The sequence below is a fragment of the Urocitellus parryii genome, chromosome 6, assembly GCF_045843805.1.
Source record: "Urocitellus parryii isolate mUroPar1 chromosome 6, mUroPar1.hap1, whole genome shotgun sequence".
NCBI classification, from domain to species: Eukaryota; Metazoa; Chordata; class Mammalia; order Rodentia; family Sciuridae; genus Urocitellus; species Urocitellus parryii.
The window spans coordinates 81,164,358-81,181,512 of NC_135536.1; the positions used below are offsets into that span (position 1 = coordinate 81,164,358).

General features: G+C 34.0%; 1 protein-coding gene across 2 annotated transcripts in view; it reads left to right on the forward strand.

The window, feature by feature from the left end:
- Positions 1 to 17,155, forward strand: part of Slc12a6 (solute carrier family 12 member 6) — a 93,915-nt gene that overhangs the window by 37,426 nt on the left and 39,334 nt on the right. Inside the window, exon 4 of one of the 2 annotated variants that reach the window (XM_026392617.2) lies at positions 11,191 to 11,235. The exons of the other annotated variant lie outside the window; for it this stretch is intronic. Within the exon in view, the coding sequence (XP_026248402.1) occupies positions 11,191 to 11,235 (45 nt within the window). The remainder of the gene's footprint in view (positions 1 to 11,190; positions 11,236 to 17,155) is intronic. 2 annotated transcript variants of the gene reach the window in all.

A 17,155-nucleotide genomic window follows, 5' to 3' on the forward strand; every position in this document is an offset into this window, starting at 1 on the left:
TTGGGGGCCATCCTATCTGAGTAGGCGATGTTTCTGAACTATAACAATATGACCATCTGTGGTCACTGTGTCTCTAGATAACTACTTTGATGACTTGTAAGTTACCTACATTTATTCTTGTACCCAAATTTTATGAACAACCAGCATAATGTATTAGACAAGTCAGAATCCAGTTTCAAACTAGTCCTTGAAATGTACATACAATACACCTTGGCCAAACCATTGAGCTTAACTTCACTTTGACTTTTTTTTTAAATATTTTTTTTTAGTTGTTGATGGACCTTTATTTATTTGTTTATATGTGATGCTGAGATTCAAACCCAGTGCGTCACACATGGTAGGCAAGTGCTCTGCCACTAAGCCACAACCCCAGCCCCACTGCTTTGGCTGCTTCTTTATATATTTCCTGTCTACACATATCCCAGGGTTATCATGAGAATCAAATGATGTGTGAAAACATTTTAAAAACTAGAATGTTATTAAATGTAAGATATTACCACTTTTCTTAGTTTCTTAGTTGAATTTGATTCTTCATCTAGGTTATGAGCTTTTTATTTATTTATTTTTGGGGTACTAGGGAGTGAACTCAGAAGCACTTAACCACTGAGCAACATCCCCAGCCCTTTTTTGGGGGTGGGTACTGGGAATTAAATTCAGGGGCATTCAACCACTGAGCAACATCCCCAGCTCTATTTTGTATTTTATTTAGAGACAGGGTCTCACTGAGTTGCTTAACGCCTCTCTTTTGCTGAGGCTTGTTTTGAACTCGCAATCCTCCTGTCTCAGCCTCTTGAGCCATTGGGATTGCAGCCATGCACCACCTTGCCCAGTAATTATGAGCTTCTTAACATCAGGAAATATATATATTTTTTGTTTGTTCATATTTTGTTTTTGTTTTTTGAGACAGTGTCTCTGTGTTGTCCAGCCTGTTCTGGAACCCCTGTGCCCAAATGTTCCTCTTACCCCATGCTCCCATGTAGCTGGAGCCTTTAGGCATGCATCACCATACTTGGCTGGGAAATATCTTTTTTTCCTTTTCATTTTTTTATTGTTGCATTTTAGTTGTATCTAATTATGGGATTTGTTTTTGCTTATTCATACATGCACACAATATAACAATATAATTTGCCTCTCACCTCCATTTTCTTTCTTCTACTGATCTCCCTTTGATTTTCATTAGATTCCCTGTACCCACCCCCAAACTTTGGAGAATCAAACTATTATTATCACATAGCTGTACAATTTTAAGTCAGTGTGCCAAGGATTCAGACATATTACTTTCATATTTTCCTCATATTGTTAAAGTACAAAATGTTTAGAATTCTAGAAAATATGCCCAGTTACCAAAAAGCTAATTTTTACCATGATACTTGCAGCGCTGCAATTTTTATTATTTCTTATGAGAATGATTCCATGGCTTACCTCAGTTTTTTTTTATACTTACCATTTAATGAGTATCTACTATCTTTAATCCTTAACAGTTTTCTGCAACATAGTTGCATAAATAGTAAATTTAGGGTAAGAAACATGAAATCATTTTTCTAGAATTATCTCCATTCTGTGAAGGCTGAGTGAGGTGAGGAAGCTGTAGAAGAAAAATTTGAAGCTAGCAGAGGTTGTTTTATAAGTTTTAATTAAAGAAGCCATCTCCGTAATGTAAGCGTACAAAGTAAAACAGCAAGCAGCAATTTTGAACCTGGGAACAGAACATCTAGCTAAGATAGTTGATGAAGGTGGCAACTCTAAACAGATTTTCAATGTAGTCAGAAAAACTTACATAGGAAGAAGATGCCACCTAGGACTTTCATAGCTAGAGAGAAGTTAATGCCTAACTTCAAAGAACAGGCTGGCTCTTTTGTTAGGGGCTAATGCAGCTAGTAAAGTCAAAGTTCATTTACTATTACAAAATTCCTAGGGCCCCTAAGAATTATACTAAATCTGTCCTGCCTGTTGCTATCTAAATGGAACAACAAAGCCTGTTGACAGCACATTTATTTCCAGCTTGGTTTACTGAATATTTTAAGTCCACTATTAAGAGTTGCTCCGAAAAAAAGATTTCTTTCAAAATATTATTGTTCATTTACAATATACCTGATAAACTAAGAGCTCTGATAGACAATGAAAGTTGTTTTCATGCCTGCTTAATACAACATCCATTCTGAAATCCAGAGGTGAAGGAATAATTTTGATTTTCAAAACTTAGTAAGAAATATATTTCCTGAGTCCATAGTTTCTATAGATAGTGGTTCCTCTGATGTGTCTGGCAATGTAAATGAAAACCTTCTGGAAAGGATTCACCATTCTAGATATCATTAAGAAATTCTGATTCATATCAACAATAACAGGAGTTTGGAAGTAGTTTATTCCTGCCCGCATGTTTGATTTTGAGAGATTCAGGACTTTAGTAAGGAATTAATTGCAGATGTAGTGGAAATAAGAAGAGACTAGAATTAAAATTGGAATCGGAGAAGATGACTGAATTGCTACAACCTCATGATAAAATGTTAATGGATGAGAAGTTGCTTTTTTGGATAAATAAAGAGTAGTTTCTTGAAATGATATAAGTCTAGTTGATAAAGCAGTGGCAGGATTTGAGATGATTGACTACAATTTGAAAAGAAGTTCTGTGGATCAAATGCTATCAAACAGCATCTCATACTATAGAGAAATCTTTCATTAAAGAAGAATTCATTATGGTAAACATCATCATTTGTCTTATTTAGTAAACTGTGCCAGGTATTCTCCCACCTACTCTGAAGGCTGAGGTGGAAGGATTGCTAATTTGAGGCCAGCCTTGGCAACTTAATAAGCCCTGTCTCAAATAAAAGGTTTTGGGAATGTATTTTAGTGGTAGAGTGCTTACCTAGCATGCACAAGGCCCTGGGTTCATACCCAGTAACACACGAAAGAAAGAAAGAAAGAGGGGGGGCAGGAAGAGGGGGGGAGGGAGGGAGGGAAGAAGGAAATTTAAGCAACTACTACCCTAATCTATCAGCAGCTGTGAACATTGAGGTGACATTCTCTACCAGCAAAAAGTTGACAACTCACGAAGACTTCAATAACAATTAGCATTGTTTTAGCAATAAAGCAATTCTTTTTTAAGAGAGAGAGAATTTTTTAATATTTATTTTTTAGTTTTCAGTAGACACAACATCTTTATTTTATTTGTATGTGGTGCTGAGGATCGAACCCAGCACCCCACGCATGCCAGGCTAGCGCGCTACCGCTTGAGCCACATCCCCAGCCCAATAAAGCAATTTTAATTAAAGTATGTATATTGGGTTTTTTGGACATAATGTTATTATACACTTATAGTGTAAAAATAATTTTCACATGTACTGAAAAGCCAAAAAAATTGTGTGACTCACTTTATTGTTATATTCACTTTATTACTATTTCCTGGAACCAATGCACAGTATCTCTGAGATGCTGTAGTCATCTAAGGCTGTTGGTAAAGCTATAGAATCTGAGGATCCTCCCATGAAATTGAGTAATGACAGTTAATTTTGTGATCCAGGAATTTGTAGTATAACTAATACTTTATAATTGTTTTGACTAGGCAAATTTAGAAAATACTGGTTTAATGGAAATAGTACTGAGTGAGTGAGTGATGAAATGGGAATGAGGATATAGGGAGTTATCCTTTAACCTTAGTATCTTGATATTAATTAGTTTGACATTTCCCAAAATGTATATCACATAAGACTAGCTATACAAGGTATTTGATGCAAAATGAGTTATCTTTTCTGATATACATTTAGGAGTGCTTAATGTTATGTTCTTTGGGGGAATTAATTAGGCAGCCATTAGCATATTGAAGGGTATGAGAAATTAAGTTACAGAAGCCTACTTAACTATTAAATTGATTTGCCAAGTTTACTTATTGTTTTAGTCAGCTTTTTCACTACTGTGACTAAAAGATATTACAAGAACAATTTTAAGGAGGAAAAGTTGATTCAGAGGCTCACAGTTTCAGAGGTCTCAGTCCTTAGACAGCGGTACCATTCCTTGGGGCTCAAGGTGAGACACAACATCATGTTAGAAGCGTGTGGCAGAGGGAAGTAGCTCACATGATGATAGAAAGCAGAGACACTAAGCTCACTACATATATACTCCAAAGACAAACCTCTAGAGACCCACCTCCTCCAGCAATACCCTACCAGTCTACAGTTACCACCAAGTTAATCCCTACAAGGGGATTAATTCACTGTTCAAGTTAAGGCTTTCTCATAATCCAATCATTTCACCACTGAAGGTTCTTGTGTTGTCTCACACATGAGCTTTTGGGGGGAACACTAATATCTAAACCATAACACTTAACATATCTACCCCATTTCTCACTAAATCCCTATTGGTATACTAAGGAATATGCACTTACGTGCTAAGTAATTGTGTACCATATATAAAGTATAGTTCATGGTTCTGTGCTCCGATAGCAGTTTATTCTATCTGTGGTTAGGTGTCTAGACGTAAATTCATTGATATGGCAGATAGTATGGACCACAATATAAATATCAGCTAAATGATCTATTTTTGGCATAAGTAGTTAAGTAGTTTTTGTTTGTTTGTTTGTTTTAAACCGCAGTGCTGGGGATTCAACCCAGGGCCTTGCACTTGTTAGGCAAATACTCTGCAACTGAGCTACATCCTGAGTCCTCTGTATATCTTTTTAAAACTATATTTCTCTTATATTAAAATTTCAGGTAAGGATCTTTTGACTCTATGGGGTAATCTAAAAACATAAAAACTAATGATTTATTAATTTTTCATTCATTGGTTTACATTTCCATCTTATCACTTAATTACTTTACCTAAAATTACTATTTTTCTATTTTTATTTATTTAAAATAGTACTGAGTGAGTACTAAGAGAAATTAGGAAAACAATCCCATTCATTCAACCCCATTAAAATAATATTATGTAAGTGTTTCTGGATCTATTTAGTTTCATTGCAGAAAGTTCAGAATCTGTTATGTAAAGAATATAGGGTTTGTTTGTTTGTTTTTTAGACTTTACCTTATTTCAATTTTTGTCCCCACTTAGAAAACCTTCCTGTATAGAGAGGCAGAATCTAGTAAATTGAATAATAATGTCAGTTGTTTTGGGTTTCATCTTTAATCATCTTTGCTTAATTGAGTCAAAATGATTTCTTAGGATAATGATGCTTTAGTTTTTTAAAAAGTAGGAGTCTGGAAAATTATAAGTATATTACATTAGGGCTAGTTATTTTAGGTGTTTGATATCTTGAAATGACTTGTATGTATAGATAATATAGTCAATAGGATAATATTGTAAATGTACTGATGTTTATAGCCTTGGTATGTTCTTAATTGACATTGTTATTTAAATGAAATTAATGGGTTTAATCAAGACTTTTGTGCTGAATTTGAGCTGCAAGACATAGGCTAACATTTAATTTACTTCAAATTCTCCACTATAAATGGTAGGTGAAGAGATTCTCAAAGGAATTTTTGAAAAAGCTGTTCCTATGGGCAATCTAAGAAAAATATTAAAGTCCTTCAGAAAAACTTCACAAAAGTAGTTTTGTAAATGAGTATCACCCACAGTCATTTTTTAAATCTCTCTCTTCTCCAAGGTGCTTGACAAGAAACTAAATTAAATCTTCATTCCTTACCATTTACCTAGGATAAATGTATTAATTAAGCACATGCCTGTTTATAAAACTACTACTGTAAATTCTTAGTTATAGAAAATATTTTCAGTTCATTTTTCTGATTGTATCTATTTGATGTTAATAAAAGGTATATGTTTTGTTTCTCTGTTGTTGTTATTATTATTATTGGAACTACCATTTTGATTTATAGAGTATCTTGGGCTTCTGATTATAACCTGGTTATATTATAGCCTAGATGTAGCTTAGTTTGGGAAGGTCATCAAAGGGTAAAAGTATATTATCAGTACATGACTCCTATTACAGGAAATAATTTGGTTAAAATAAATGTAATTTTGAATAATATTTAGGACAGTTCCCAGTCTTAAGCAAACTTGTGTGTCTCTTTACCAGTGACAGGCAGGAAAAATACTAAATGGGAGAGTTCAGATATAGGACAATAGAAAGACAGTGAACCATGATCCAGTGGATTTCATCTTAGGGATGCAAGGATGGTTCAACATAAGGAAATCAATAAATGTAATTCATCACATCAATAGACAAGAACCACATAATTTTCTCAATTGATGCAGAAAAAGCATTTGACAAAATACATCATCCATTCATGTGTAGAACACTGAAAAAACTAGGGATAAAAAGAATATACCTCAACATTGTAAAATCTATTGTAAAAAGCACCTTGGAGAATAGATACAAAAAATGATTGTGGGTGATACTCATTTACAAACCCAAGGCCAATATCATTCTAAATGGACAAAAACATAGCATTCCCTCCAAAACCAGGAACAAGACAGTTATGCCTGTTTTCACCATTTATAGTCAGCATGGTCCTTGAAATTAGCCAGAGCAATTAGGCATAAGAAAAAAATTAAAGGGATACAAATAGAAAAAGAAGAGCTCAAATTATCTGTTTGCTTGACAACATGATTCTATATTGAGAAGAACCAAAAAGTTCTACCAGAAAACTTCTAGAATTAATAAATGAATTCAGCAAAGTAGCATGATACAGAATCAACACCCATAAATGAATTGCATTCCTATACTCCAAGCAGTGAAGCTAAAAGAGAAATTAGGAAAACAACCCCATTCACAATAGCCCCAACTGTGATTTTTAAGTCATGGCTAGTTTCATTCTAGTGGGTTCATAAACTTGTTCACTCCCAGATTTGCCATTTTCACTTAAAAAAAAAGATATTGAATGATTTTTGGAGAGATGGACATCATTACCCTAAGTACATGTATGAAGACACAAATGATGCTAATATACTTTGTATACAAACAGAGATATGAAAAAATGTGCTCTATATGTGTAATACGAATTGTAATGCATTCTGCTGTCATATATAACAAATTAGAATAAAAAATTACCAAGTAAGTAACAAAGATTGCCTAGAAAGCCTTTAATTATAATAACCAAAAACAAAACGCTAAGTTGAATTTGTAGGGAATCACATAAAAGATTTGTTTCTACTTAGATAGAGGAAGTTATTCAAAGGAAGAGTCCTGGCTTGACTAAAGAATGCACATGCATCATGCATGCATAACTCAGAAAAATATGCATATATATAGTAAAGAAGGAGCTAATTCTTTCTAATAAAGTCATTTTTATTTTCCTCCCTAAAATCATTCTACTTTGCCTGAGCTATCTATTCCCATAATATATTCCATGAATTCCATATAACTTGTTTTAGGCTGCTGTCCTTGGTTTAAGAACAAAAAAAAATATAAATATAGAGTGTTGAGGAGCATGAACATAACACATATTTTGGGCTAGGGTGTAGCTTATTGGTAGAGCACCTTCCTATCATATATGTGGCCCTAGGTTCAGTCTACAGCAGTGCCAAAAGAAAAAGAGAGGACAATAATCTAACCTTTCTCTTTTAGCAGTACTGTGAATGTGTCTGACCATTAACCCAAGTAAAAAGTTTTCAACATTTTCTGACCCAGCACATGTAAGAGATACAAGACATTCCCATTAACTGATAGCTGGGAATCAAAATCGTGAGAAAGGGGTGTTGGTAGAATTTTATTTTTTGTTTATTTTTTTTATTGGTTGTTCACAACATTACAAAGCTCTTGACATATCATATTTCATACATTAGATTGAAGTGGGTTATGAACTCCCAATTTTACCCCAAATGCAGATTGCAGAATCACGTCGGTTACACATCCACAATTTTACATAATGCCCAATTAGTAATTGTTGTATTCTGCTACCTTTCCTATCCCCTACTATCCCCCCTCCCCTCCCCTCCCATCTTCTCTCTCTACCCCATCTACTGTAATTCATTTCTCTCCTTGTTTATTTTCCCATTCCCCTCACAACCTCTTATATGTAATTTTGTATAGCAATGAGGGTCTCCCTTCATTTCCATGCAATTTCCCTTTTCTCTCCCTTTCCCTCCCATCTCATGTCTCTGTTTAATGTTAATCTTTTCTTCCTGCTCTTCCTCCCTGCTCTGTTCATAGTTGCTCTCATTATATCAAAGAAGACATTTGGTATTTGTTTTTTAGGGATTGACTAGCTTCACTAAGCATAATCTGCTCTAGTGCCATCCATTTCCCTGCAAATTCTATGATTTTGTCATTTTTTATTGCTGCATAGTACTCCATTGTGTATAGATGCCACATTTTTTTTATCCATTCATCTATTGAAGGGCATCTGGGTTGGTTCCACAGTCTAGCTATTGTGAATTGTGCTGCTATGAACATCGATGTGGCAGCATCCCTGTAGCATGCTCTTTTAAGGTCCTCAGGGAATAGTCCGAGAAGGGCAATAGCTGGGTCAAATGGTGGTTCCATTCCCAGCTTTCCCAGGAATCTCCAAACTGCTTTCCAAATTGGCCGCACCAATTTGCAGTCCCACCAGCAATGTACAAGAGTACCCTTTTCTCCACATCCTCGCCAGCACTTGTTGTTGTTTGACTTCATAGTGGCTGCCAATCTTACTGGAGTGAGATGGTATCTTAGGGTGGTTTTGATTTGCATTTCTCTGACTGCTAGAGATGGTGAGCATTTTTTCATGTACTTGTTGATTGATTGTATATCCTCCTCTGAGAAGTGTCTGTTCAGGTCCTTGGCCCATTTGTTGATTGGGTTATTTGTTATCTTATTGTCTAATTTTTTGAGTTCTTTGTATACTCTGGATATTAGGGCTCTATCTGAAGTGTGAGGAGTAAAAATTTGTTCCCAGGATGTAGGCTCCCTATTTATCTCTCTTATTGTTTCTCTTGCTGAGAAAAAACTTTTTAGTTTAAGTAAGTCCCATTTGTTGATTCTTGTTGTTAACTCTTGTGCTATGGGTGTCCTATTAAGGTGTTGGTAGAATTTTAAGAGGAAAAATAGATGATATGATACTCCACTCCAGCTTTTCCTCTAAATCTACTACTAGATCTAGGTGAAGACCAAAGTTCTTCCATTTCTAAAATTCTGTGATTTTTTTTCTTCTGCCTTTCTTTGCATACCACCAATACACTTGCATAGTTTTTCCCCCTACCAAAGGATGGGAAGGGGGAGAATCTAATATATCAGCTTACTGTAGAATTGTTATTCCTATTTAGTCTTATGTGCAAAAACAACCAATAACTTTTTTTTTAACTGAACTATAGGACAAGTTTAAAATAAAAGCTGGAAATTAGTTTTCTGGTGTTTTGGGGGAAGCGTCCTATAGTAGAAAATTTGGAATTTCTCTTTTTCAAAACCAAATTAAGGAAGAAAATCTTCTGAGATTATATTTTAAAATGTTCGACAGCAAGAAAACTTTCGTTTTAGAAATCTGGTGTCTATCTTTTGTTTTGTTTTGTTGTTGTTGTTGTTTTTGATGATGTAGTAAGGTATACTACAGCAGACATCAGAAAACAGAACTTTTTAACTATTCTGATTATTTCTTTTTGTCTGGAATGCATATTTTAATTAAGTAATACTTTGCAGTGCTGGGGATCAAGCCCAGGGCCTCACACATGTTAGGCAAATGCTATGTCACTGACCTATATATACCCAGCCTTGGGATGCATATTTTAAAGCATTAGATTTAATTAAATTATGTATAAAATACATACATGGACCATGGAAAATAGTATTTGAATTTTTTCTAAGACAGCAATAATATGATACAAAAATATCTGATATTTATTGTTGATGAAATCATAGGTACTTTTATGTAGTTCATTGTCTACATCATAATTGCGGAAAATATTAAACAATTAGAAGTTAGTGAAAATGAAGATGTAATTTTTCCCTATTGTTCATAGACCCCTTCAATCTAAAATTATTTGTATTCCCTAAGACACATTCAGGGAAGCCAGATATAATCCTCAATGTTTCAAGAGATTTAATCTTTGAGGAAGGTGGAGCTCGGGGTCTCTTCCATATTTAGCCCTTAATGCTTTTCAAGTCTTTAAAATAAGCAAGTGGTTGGTTGTTAAATGGTGATTATCAATAGCTCTTGCATTAGGAACTCAGTTTATTGCCACTGGCTTTATTTCAGATTACTGAAATGAATATTTTTTAAAGCCAGTTTAAAATCAGAACATCCCTTCTAGCAGTAATGAGTGCTTTATTTATGCCTTGACTTTAAGCTGTTTTCATAATATATTCTTTTGTCATTAAAGAGAAAATGTAACTCATGTCATAGGCCCTGAATCATCCTACTTTGTGGATACTTTGTGGAAATTTGCAGGGTAGTGTTTGTGTGATAATTTTTTGAATTTATTTTTTATTGTGGTAAAATTAACGCAAAATTTACTATTTTGACCACTTTTAAGTGTACAATTTAGTGGCATTAATTACATCTGTAGTGGTGTGCAGCCATTACTGCTCACTATTTCCTAAATTATCATCATCCCAAACAGCAGCTGTATTCATTAAGCAATAACACTCCTTAGTACATTCTACCCAACTTCTATTAAACACTAAACTTTCTTTTCATGTAAATTAAATCATGCAATATTTGTCTTTTTGTGTCTGGCTTATTTCCCTTAGAGAGTGTTTTCAAGTTTTATCAGTGTGTTAGATTATATCAGAATTCTATTCTTTTTTATAGCTGAATAACATTCCAGTCTGTGTTTATGCCACATTTTATTTATTCATTCATTTGTTGGAGGACACTTGGGTTGTTTCTGCCTTTTGACTTGGAAAGAATGCTTCTATAAACTTTGTCATATAATATCTGAGTCCCTGTTTTCACTTTTTTGGGGGGGGCATGTATACTTAGAAGTGGAATTACTAGGTCATTTAGTAATTCAGTGTTTAACTTTTTGAGCAATGTGATCTTTTTTTTTTAATTTTTATTTATTTAATTTTTTTTTTCTTAGTGGTGCTGGGGATTGAGCGTAGATCCTTGTGAATGTTAGGCAAGCACTCTACCAACTGAGCTATATCCCCAGCCCCATGATCATTTTTTATAATAGCTCATTCTGTTTTTATTATCCTTTCATTAATGTTTAAGTTTTTTTCTTTTAATTTTTGTTTCCTGGGTTGACTTTTGTTGCTGAATTTTAAAAAACTTATTTGTTTTGATCATTCATTTTTTCTTTTCTTTTCAATTGTTTGTTTTTCAGACCCGAATCAGAACTCCATCACAGGGGAACACAGCCAGCTGTTAGGTATAGTATTACTATGGGAATTGACTCTCTAAAGTCACCTTTTTACCCATTTGTACTAACCGACATTACTTACTCCCTTCTCTAATTCTATTTTTGGTCGACTCCTTTTCTGCTTTTCATTCTTTAGGTTTTTTTCCCTGCTGTGTCTCTTTCCAAGTTGGTAAGCTTTAGGAAATGACTTCTTTAATTGATTACTAAAGTCAATTTAGTTATATTAAAAAGTAATTTTATAGTATATGGTGAAAAAGTACTCTAAGCTTACAACTTCTTTTTTTCCAAGAAATTTTGAAAAGAAAATATAATATTTTATAATATCTTGGACTTCACAGCTTATTTTACCCATTTTTGTTATTTTTCTTTGTCTTTTGACAACTTTATTTTTATTACTGGAAGTACTTCATAAATAGCATGGTCTTAACTAATCCATAAAAATTACTGTTTCAGTTATCTGTGAAACAAGTTAAGGAAGTGCAGGGATTTCTTTTGGATATTGCATATTTAAAGAGCAGGAAAGTTAATTTAAAAAGAAATAAATAGCAGGAAACTTATAATTTGACAAGAATTTCACAAAATCTCAAAACTGATAAATTTTTAAAATATAACAACAAGGGCTGGGATTGTGGCTCAGTAGCATAGTGTTCGCCTAGCATGGGTGAGGCACTGGGTTAATGCTCAGCACCATATAAAAATAAATAAAAGTATTATATCCATCTACAACTAAAAAAAAAACTTAAAAAAAAAAAAAACACGAGCTGGGATTGTGGCTCAGTGGTAGAGTGCTCGCCTAGCATGTGTGAGGCACTGGGTTTGATTCTCAGCACTACATATAAATAAATAAAATCAAGTCCATTGACAACTTAAAAAATAAGTAAATAAATAAATAAAGACACAAGACATATTCTAGTTGAGGAATCCAGACAATACAAAGGTATAAAGAAAGCAAAGATCTTTTGAAGTATCTCTTCTTCCTACTACCTCACCTCCATTTCTCCAAAGTACTTAGACAGTTTCTTTGGAACTCTAGAAATTATTATAAATTTTGTATTGTATCTTTTTTTCCTTTTTATATCAATTTGGTTATATTATTACAGATTATTCTGTTCTATCATATAGACTGTTTTTCACTTAATAGTTTATCTTAGGCATCTCATATCACTACATAAAGATCTGCCTCATTCCTTTGTTTACAGTGGGATAGTATACTTTTGTCCTCTTTTTCTGTAATTTTACTCAGCCAATTCATTCTTCATGAATGTTTAGGTCATTTCTAGGTGTGTTATGCTATAAATTATGTTACAATAAGGATACTATACTTATATCCTTGTAATCTCATTGCCAGTATATTTTTAGGATAAATTTCTAACAGTACAGTTACTTAAGCAAAGGTAAGTACATCTTCAAAAAGATAAGTCATCATAAGCTTCCACCAATAAGATGTATGGAGGAATGTTTGGCTGTCTATTATCAAAAGTTGATGTTACCAGTCTTAAGTTTTTATTTTTACTGATAGGTGAAGATGACATTTCTAGTTTATATTTGTACTTTAATTATGAGTGAGGTTGAGTATTTTTAATATATTAACAGTTGTTTGTATATTTGTGTGTGAGTTTTTTCATTCATATATTGCTAAACTTTTAGCTGGTTGAATATTTGCAGTGCAGCTGTGGAAAATATGTTACCAGAAAGTCCAAAGTAGGGAAAGTACTTGATTTGTCTTGTTTGCTTATGGAGATTTCAGAGTGTTGGTTAAAGAAATCAGATACTCCTTTTTGCTCTTTTTATGTTAAGGGACCTTGAGTTATTGAGAAGAGGTAATGAAATCTTAACTCTCATTCCTTTGAGTGAGAATATGTGCTAGAACTGCATTTAACACTGTAGGCACCCAGAATATATGTATTAAATAAATGTTTTGACATGAACATGGAAATCTGATCACTAGAGTCCTAGCCTTGGGGTATTGGAGATATCACTATTCAATTTTTGTTTTTGTTTTGTAGTGCTGGGAACCAGACTCAGTGCCCTGCACATGCTAGGCCTGCACTCTACACTGAGCTAAAATCTTGGCCCTTTTATATTTTTATAATGGATAGTTATGCCGATCAAAATTAGTTTTTCTCTATGTAAAAATTTCACAGTTAAATCAAGAATGGTTAAGATTTCATTAATTTTTGCCAGACCGTGCAAAGCACATCTAAACTATTAAATGGCTTCTGTTCCTGATACATACCTGGTAGGCAGAGAAGTTAGTTATTTATTACCTGACAGGAGGAAGTGGAGGTGGGTCAGATTTTTACAAATGAAATGGAGTTGATGCAGCTCCACCATTACTAAACTGATCAAAATAATGAAAGATTATTTTTTGCTATTTTTTAAAAATTGTATTGTTTCTCAGAAAAGGCATTGGTAGCTTGAATGAAAACCTCCTTGATCTCTGGGCTTAGGGTGTAGCTCATTGGTAGATCACTTGCTTAGCATGTGCAAGGGCCTGGGTTTGATCCCCAGCACCACAGTAAGTAAGTAAGTAAGTATAAAATCCCAGCTCTCTAAAAACCTCCTTTAGAATAAGTTGGTCTAGTAGGTAAAATTTGCCTTGCCTCCTAACTTGAATTTATAATAGAGTCCTTCAGACTTTTCTGCTGAATTGGATTTATATCTTCCAGACCTGCTAAATGCTTTTCCTGTCAAAAGACTGCAGGTACTGTTCCCACTGACTCATCTGGTCTCTTGCAAAACTCAGGATCAGGCTGAGGAGATGTATGGGAGGGTGAAACTGCTATTATAACCATGAATCAAGCTCTATACTTAAATTTATGAACTTCCCTGTGTGTGTAAGTGTATACTTTTCAATTAAAAAAAACTTTAGAAAACAAACAAGCAGTGAGTCCTGGCAGTTTTACAAGAAGTTTTGCCAAACATTCAAGGAAAAAGAATTCCAGTCTTCTACAGTCTTTCTCAAGGCAAAGAAAACCAAATAAACAGTGTCTGAATCAGTTTGAGGCTTTCATAACCTTGATACTCAAAGTTAAGAAGAGTATGAGCCAGTCTTACTTATGAATACATGTATAATCCTAAACAAAATATTTGCACTCTGAATCAAGCAATATTGTTTTTCAATTGCTCCTAATGCCAAGTTGGGGTTTCTGCTGAAAGTGCATGGTTGACTTAATTTTGAAAATCAATTGATATAATTTGTTATATTAACAGATTAAAGGAGATATAGAAAAAGTTTTTTTAGTTTTTTTCACAGTGCTACGGATCAAACCCAGGGCCTTGTGTATGTTAGGCAAGCACTGTACCACTGAGCCATATCCACAGCCCATACAAAAAGTTTTTTATTCAAAACAAACCCAATATTAACATTTATTAATTCATAATGATATTTTTAAAATGAATTGGTCACCATCAGAGTATTGTAGTGAACCAATTCATTATTCTGAGGACTGGTTAATAAAGGAAATGAAGGATCTGTCTTTACCTGTACCACTGGGTAACCCAGTAGCAGATTAAAGGGAATATCTATTTGATAGTTTTTCAGCTAATAAGTGAGGAAAGAATAATAGAATATCACTCTTTTTACCTCTCATAAATTAATACATAATAATAACATTTGTTAGTAATGTCTCAAAAGGAAAGACAACCAGATGGCATATACCTCCTGATAGAAAATCACAATTGCCATTATGATGCCATTATGATGTAGTTTTCCTTTCTTTTCCTTAAAAATACTGAATATGATGTGATTTAAGCCTCTATACCCACCTAATAGGTTCTGTTGTAATTACAACAGGTATTTCCTATAATCAACAGAACCCATTAACCAATACCACATTAGTGCTATCATCAAATCTAGCCCATCAGAAACTCTCCAGGACAGTTGGCAGTGTTGTATATGCCTGGGATCCCAGCTTTGTGGAAGACTAAAACGGGAAAAATTCCAAGTTCAAGACCAACGTGGGCAACTTACCAGGACCTTATAAAAAATAAAAATGTTTGGGGATGTGCCCCTGGGTTCAGTACTCACTACCACTAAAAAACATACAAACAAACAAAAAACTCTTTAGAACAAATTATTTCTTTAGCAAGCTGCAAGGGTGAAAAAAGAGACAAAAATATAAGATGTGTAACAACTAATCCTAATATATTCCTCTTATTTGGTAGCTGATCCAAACAAACAATAAAATCAAAAACATAACTTGCATTTTTTGAGAAAACCTTTCAAGTTTGTGGAGATGCTTAGGTCAAATCCAAACCTACACCAAAGAAGCTTTAGATGTTCTTACTGCTTGGTTCCAGCCAGCAAAGACCATTTGACAAGATCAGGAGACTTAGGGGAGATTTATCTTGGGCCCCAAATATAGTGTGTTCATTGGCAAAAAGAACATTGTAGAAATACCAGTACCACAAAATAATGTTTTAAAATGAGTGTTTGGTATACTTTTTTCCTGTTTGCAAAAAAAAAAAAAAAATGTATGGAGTGTAGTAACTCAGTAATAGAGTATATGCTTGGCATGTGCAAGGATTTGGTTCAATTCCTAAGCATCAAAAGAAAAGAAAAAAAAAGAGATAGACATATGAAATCTTCAGTAGAACCAATGGTTCTTCTATTTGTTTTCATTTGAATTATGCAATAAAACAGTAGTTTTTCAATAATATCAGCATTATTTAGATAGTAAAATGAAACACAACAGTGATCTGATGCAGTGTTTAATTTAAAACATTACCAAGGCCAGGCTCAGTATCCTCCAAAGGAATCTTCTTAGTATTCTAGATAATCCTAAAAGCCCTAGAATATGGATTTAGGTTCTTGGTTCATGCAGAGTTAGGGATTATGTATTACTCAGAAATCCTGGAAGTTCCACACCATCTGGTTTGTTTCCTGGCGTCACAGTAGTGACCAAGACTAAAGAAGGCTACACTATGATGCAGCCAAAGGAGAAGGGACAGATTATCAAAGGAACAAAAGAAAGAAAGCTCAGCAGCATCACAGAAACTAGAAAACCTAAGAGTGCACAGAATTTTTATTGACCTAAAATTGTGATTATCAAAATAGGAATAAGAACAAAATTAATTGTAGGTATATGCCACATTTTCCTTAGCCATCTGTTGATAAGCATCTATGTTGGTTCGATAGTTTGGCAGTATTGAATTGTGCTGCTATAAACATTGATATGGCTGTATCTCTATAGTATGTAGATTTTTTATCTTTTGTAACATGATGGTTCCATATGTTTTTGAAGAAATTTCCATACTGCTTTCTAGAACAGTTGTACTAATTTGTAGGGCCAGCAGCAATGTATTAGTGTAGCTTTCCCCCAACATCCTCATCAACACTTGATAATGGAGTATTATGCAGCCATAAATAGGAATGAAATTATGGCATTTGCCAGTAAATGAATGGAACTGGAGACCATCATGCTAAGTGAAATAAGTCAGACCCAGAAAAGTAAAGGTCAAATGTTTTCTCTGATATGCCGAAGCTAGTACAAAATTAGGGGAAAAATGCGAATGGGGGATTCCATCAAAATAGAAGAGAGATCAGTGGAATGGAGGAAAGGAATTAAGAAGGGGTGGGAGGAGAGATGGGAAAAGGGAAGAACAGTGTAATGAATCAGAGCTAACTTTCGTGTGTGTGTGTGTGTGTGTGTGTACCACAGTGAATCTCACCTTTGTGTATATCCACATGACATTAATTTAAAGGAATAGCAGAAAGATTAGTAGAGGAGAGGAGAGAAATGGGGAAGGAGAAGGAAAAGGACTGAATTAGAGTAAATTATGTTCCATGCATTTATTATTTTTTTTCAAAAGGAGCCCTAATAGTGCATATAACTAAAAAGATCTAGTAAAAATAAAAACAAACTTCCACTTTGGCCAAAGATTGATGCTTTTGTGCTACAGTAAATGTCATGATCTAATCTAAATA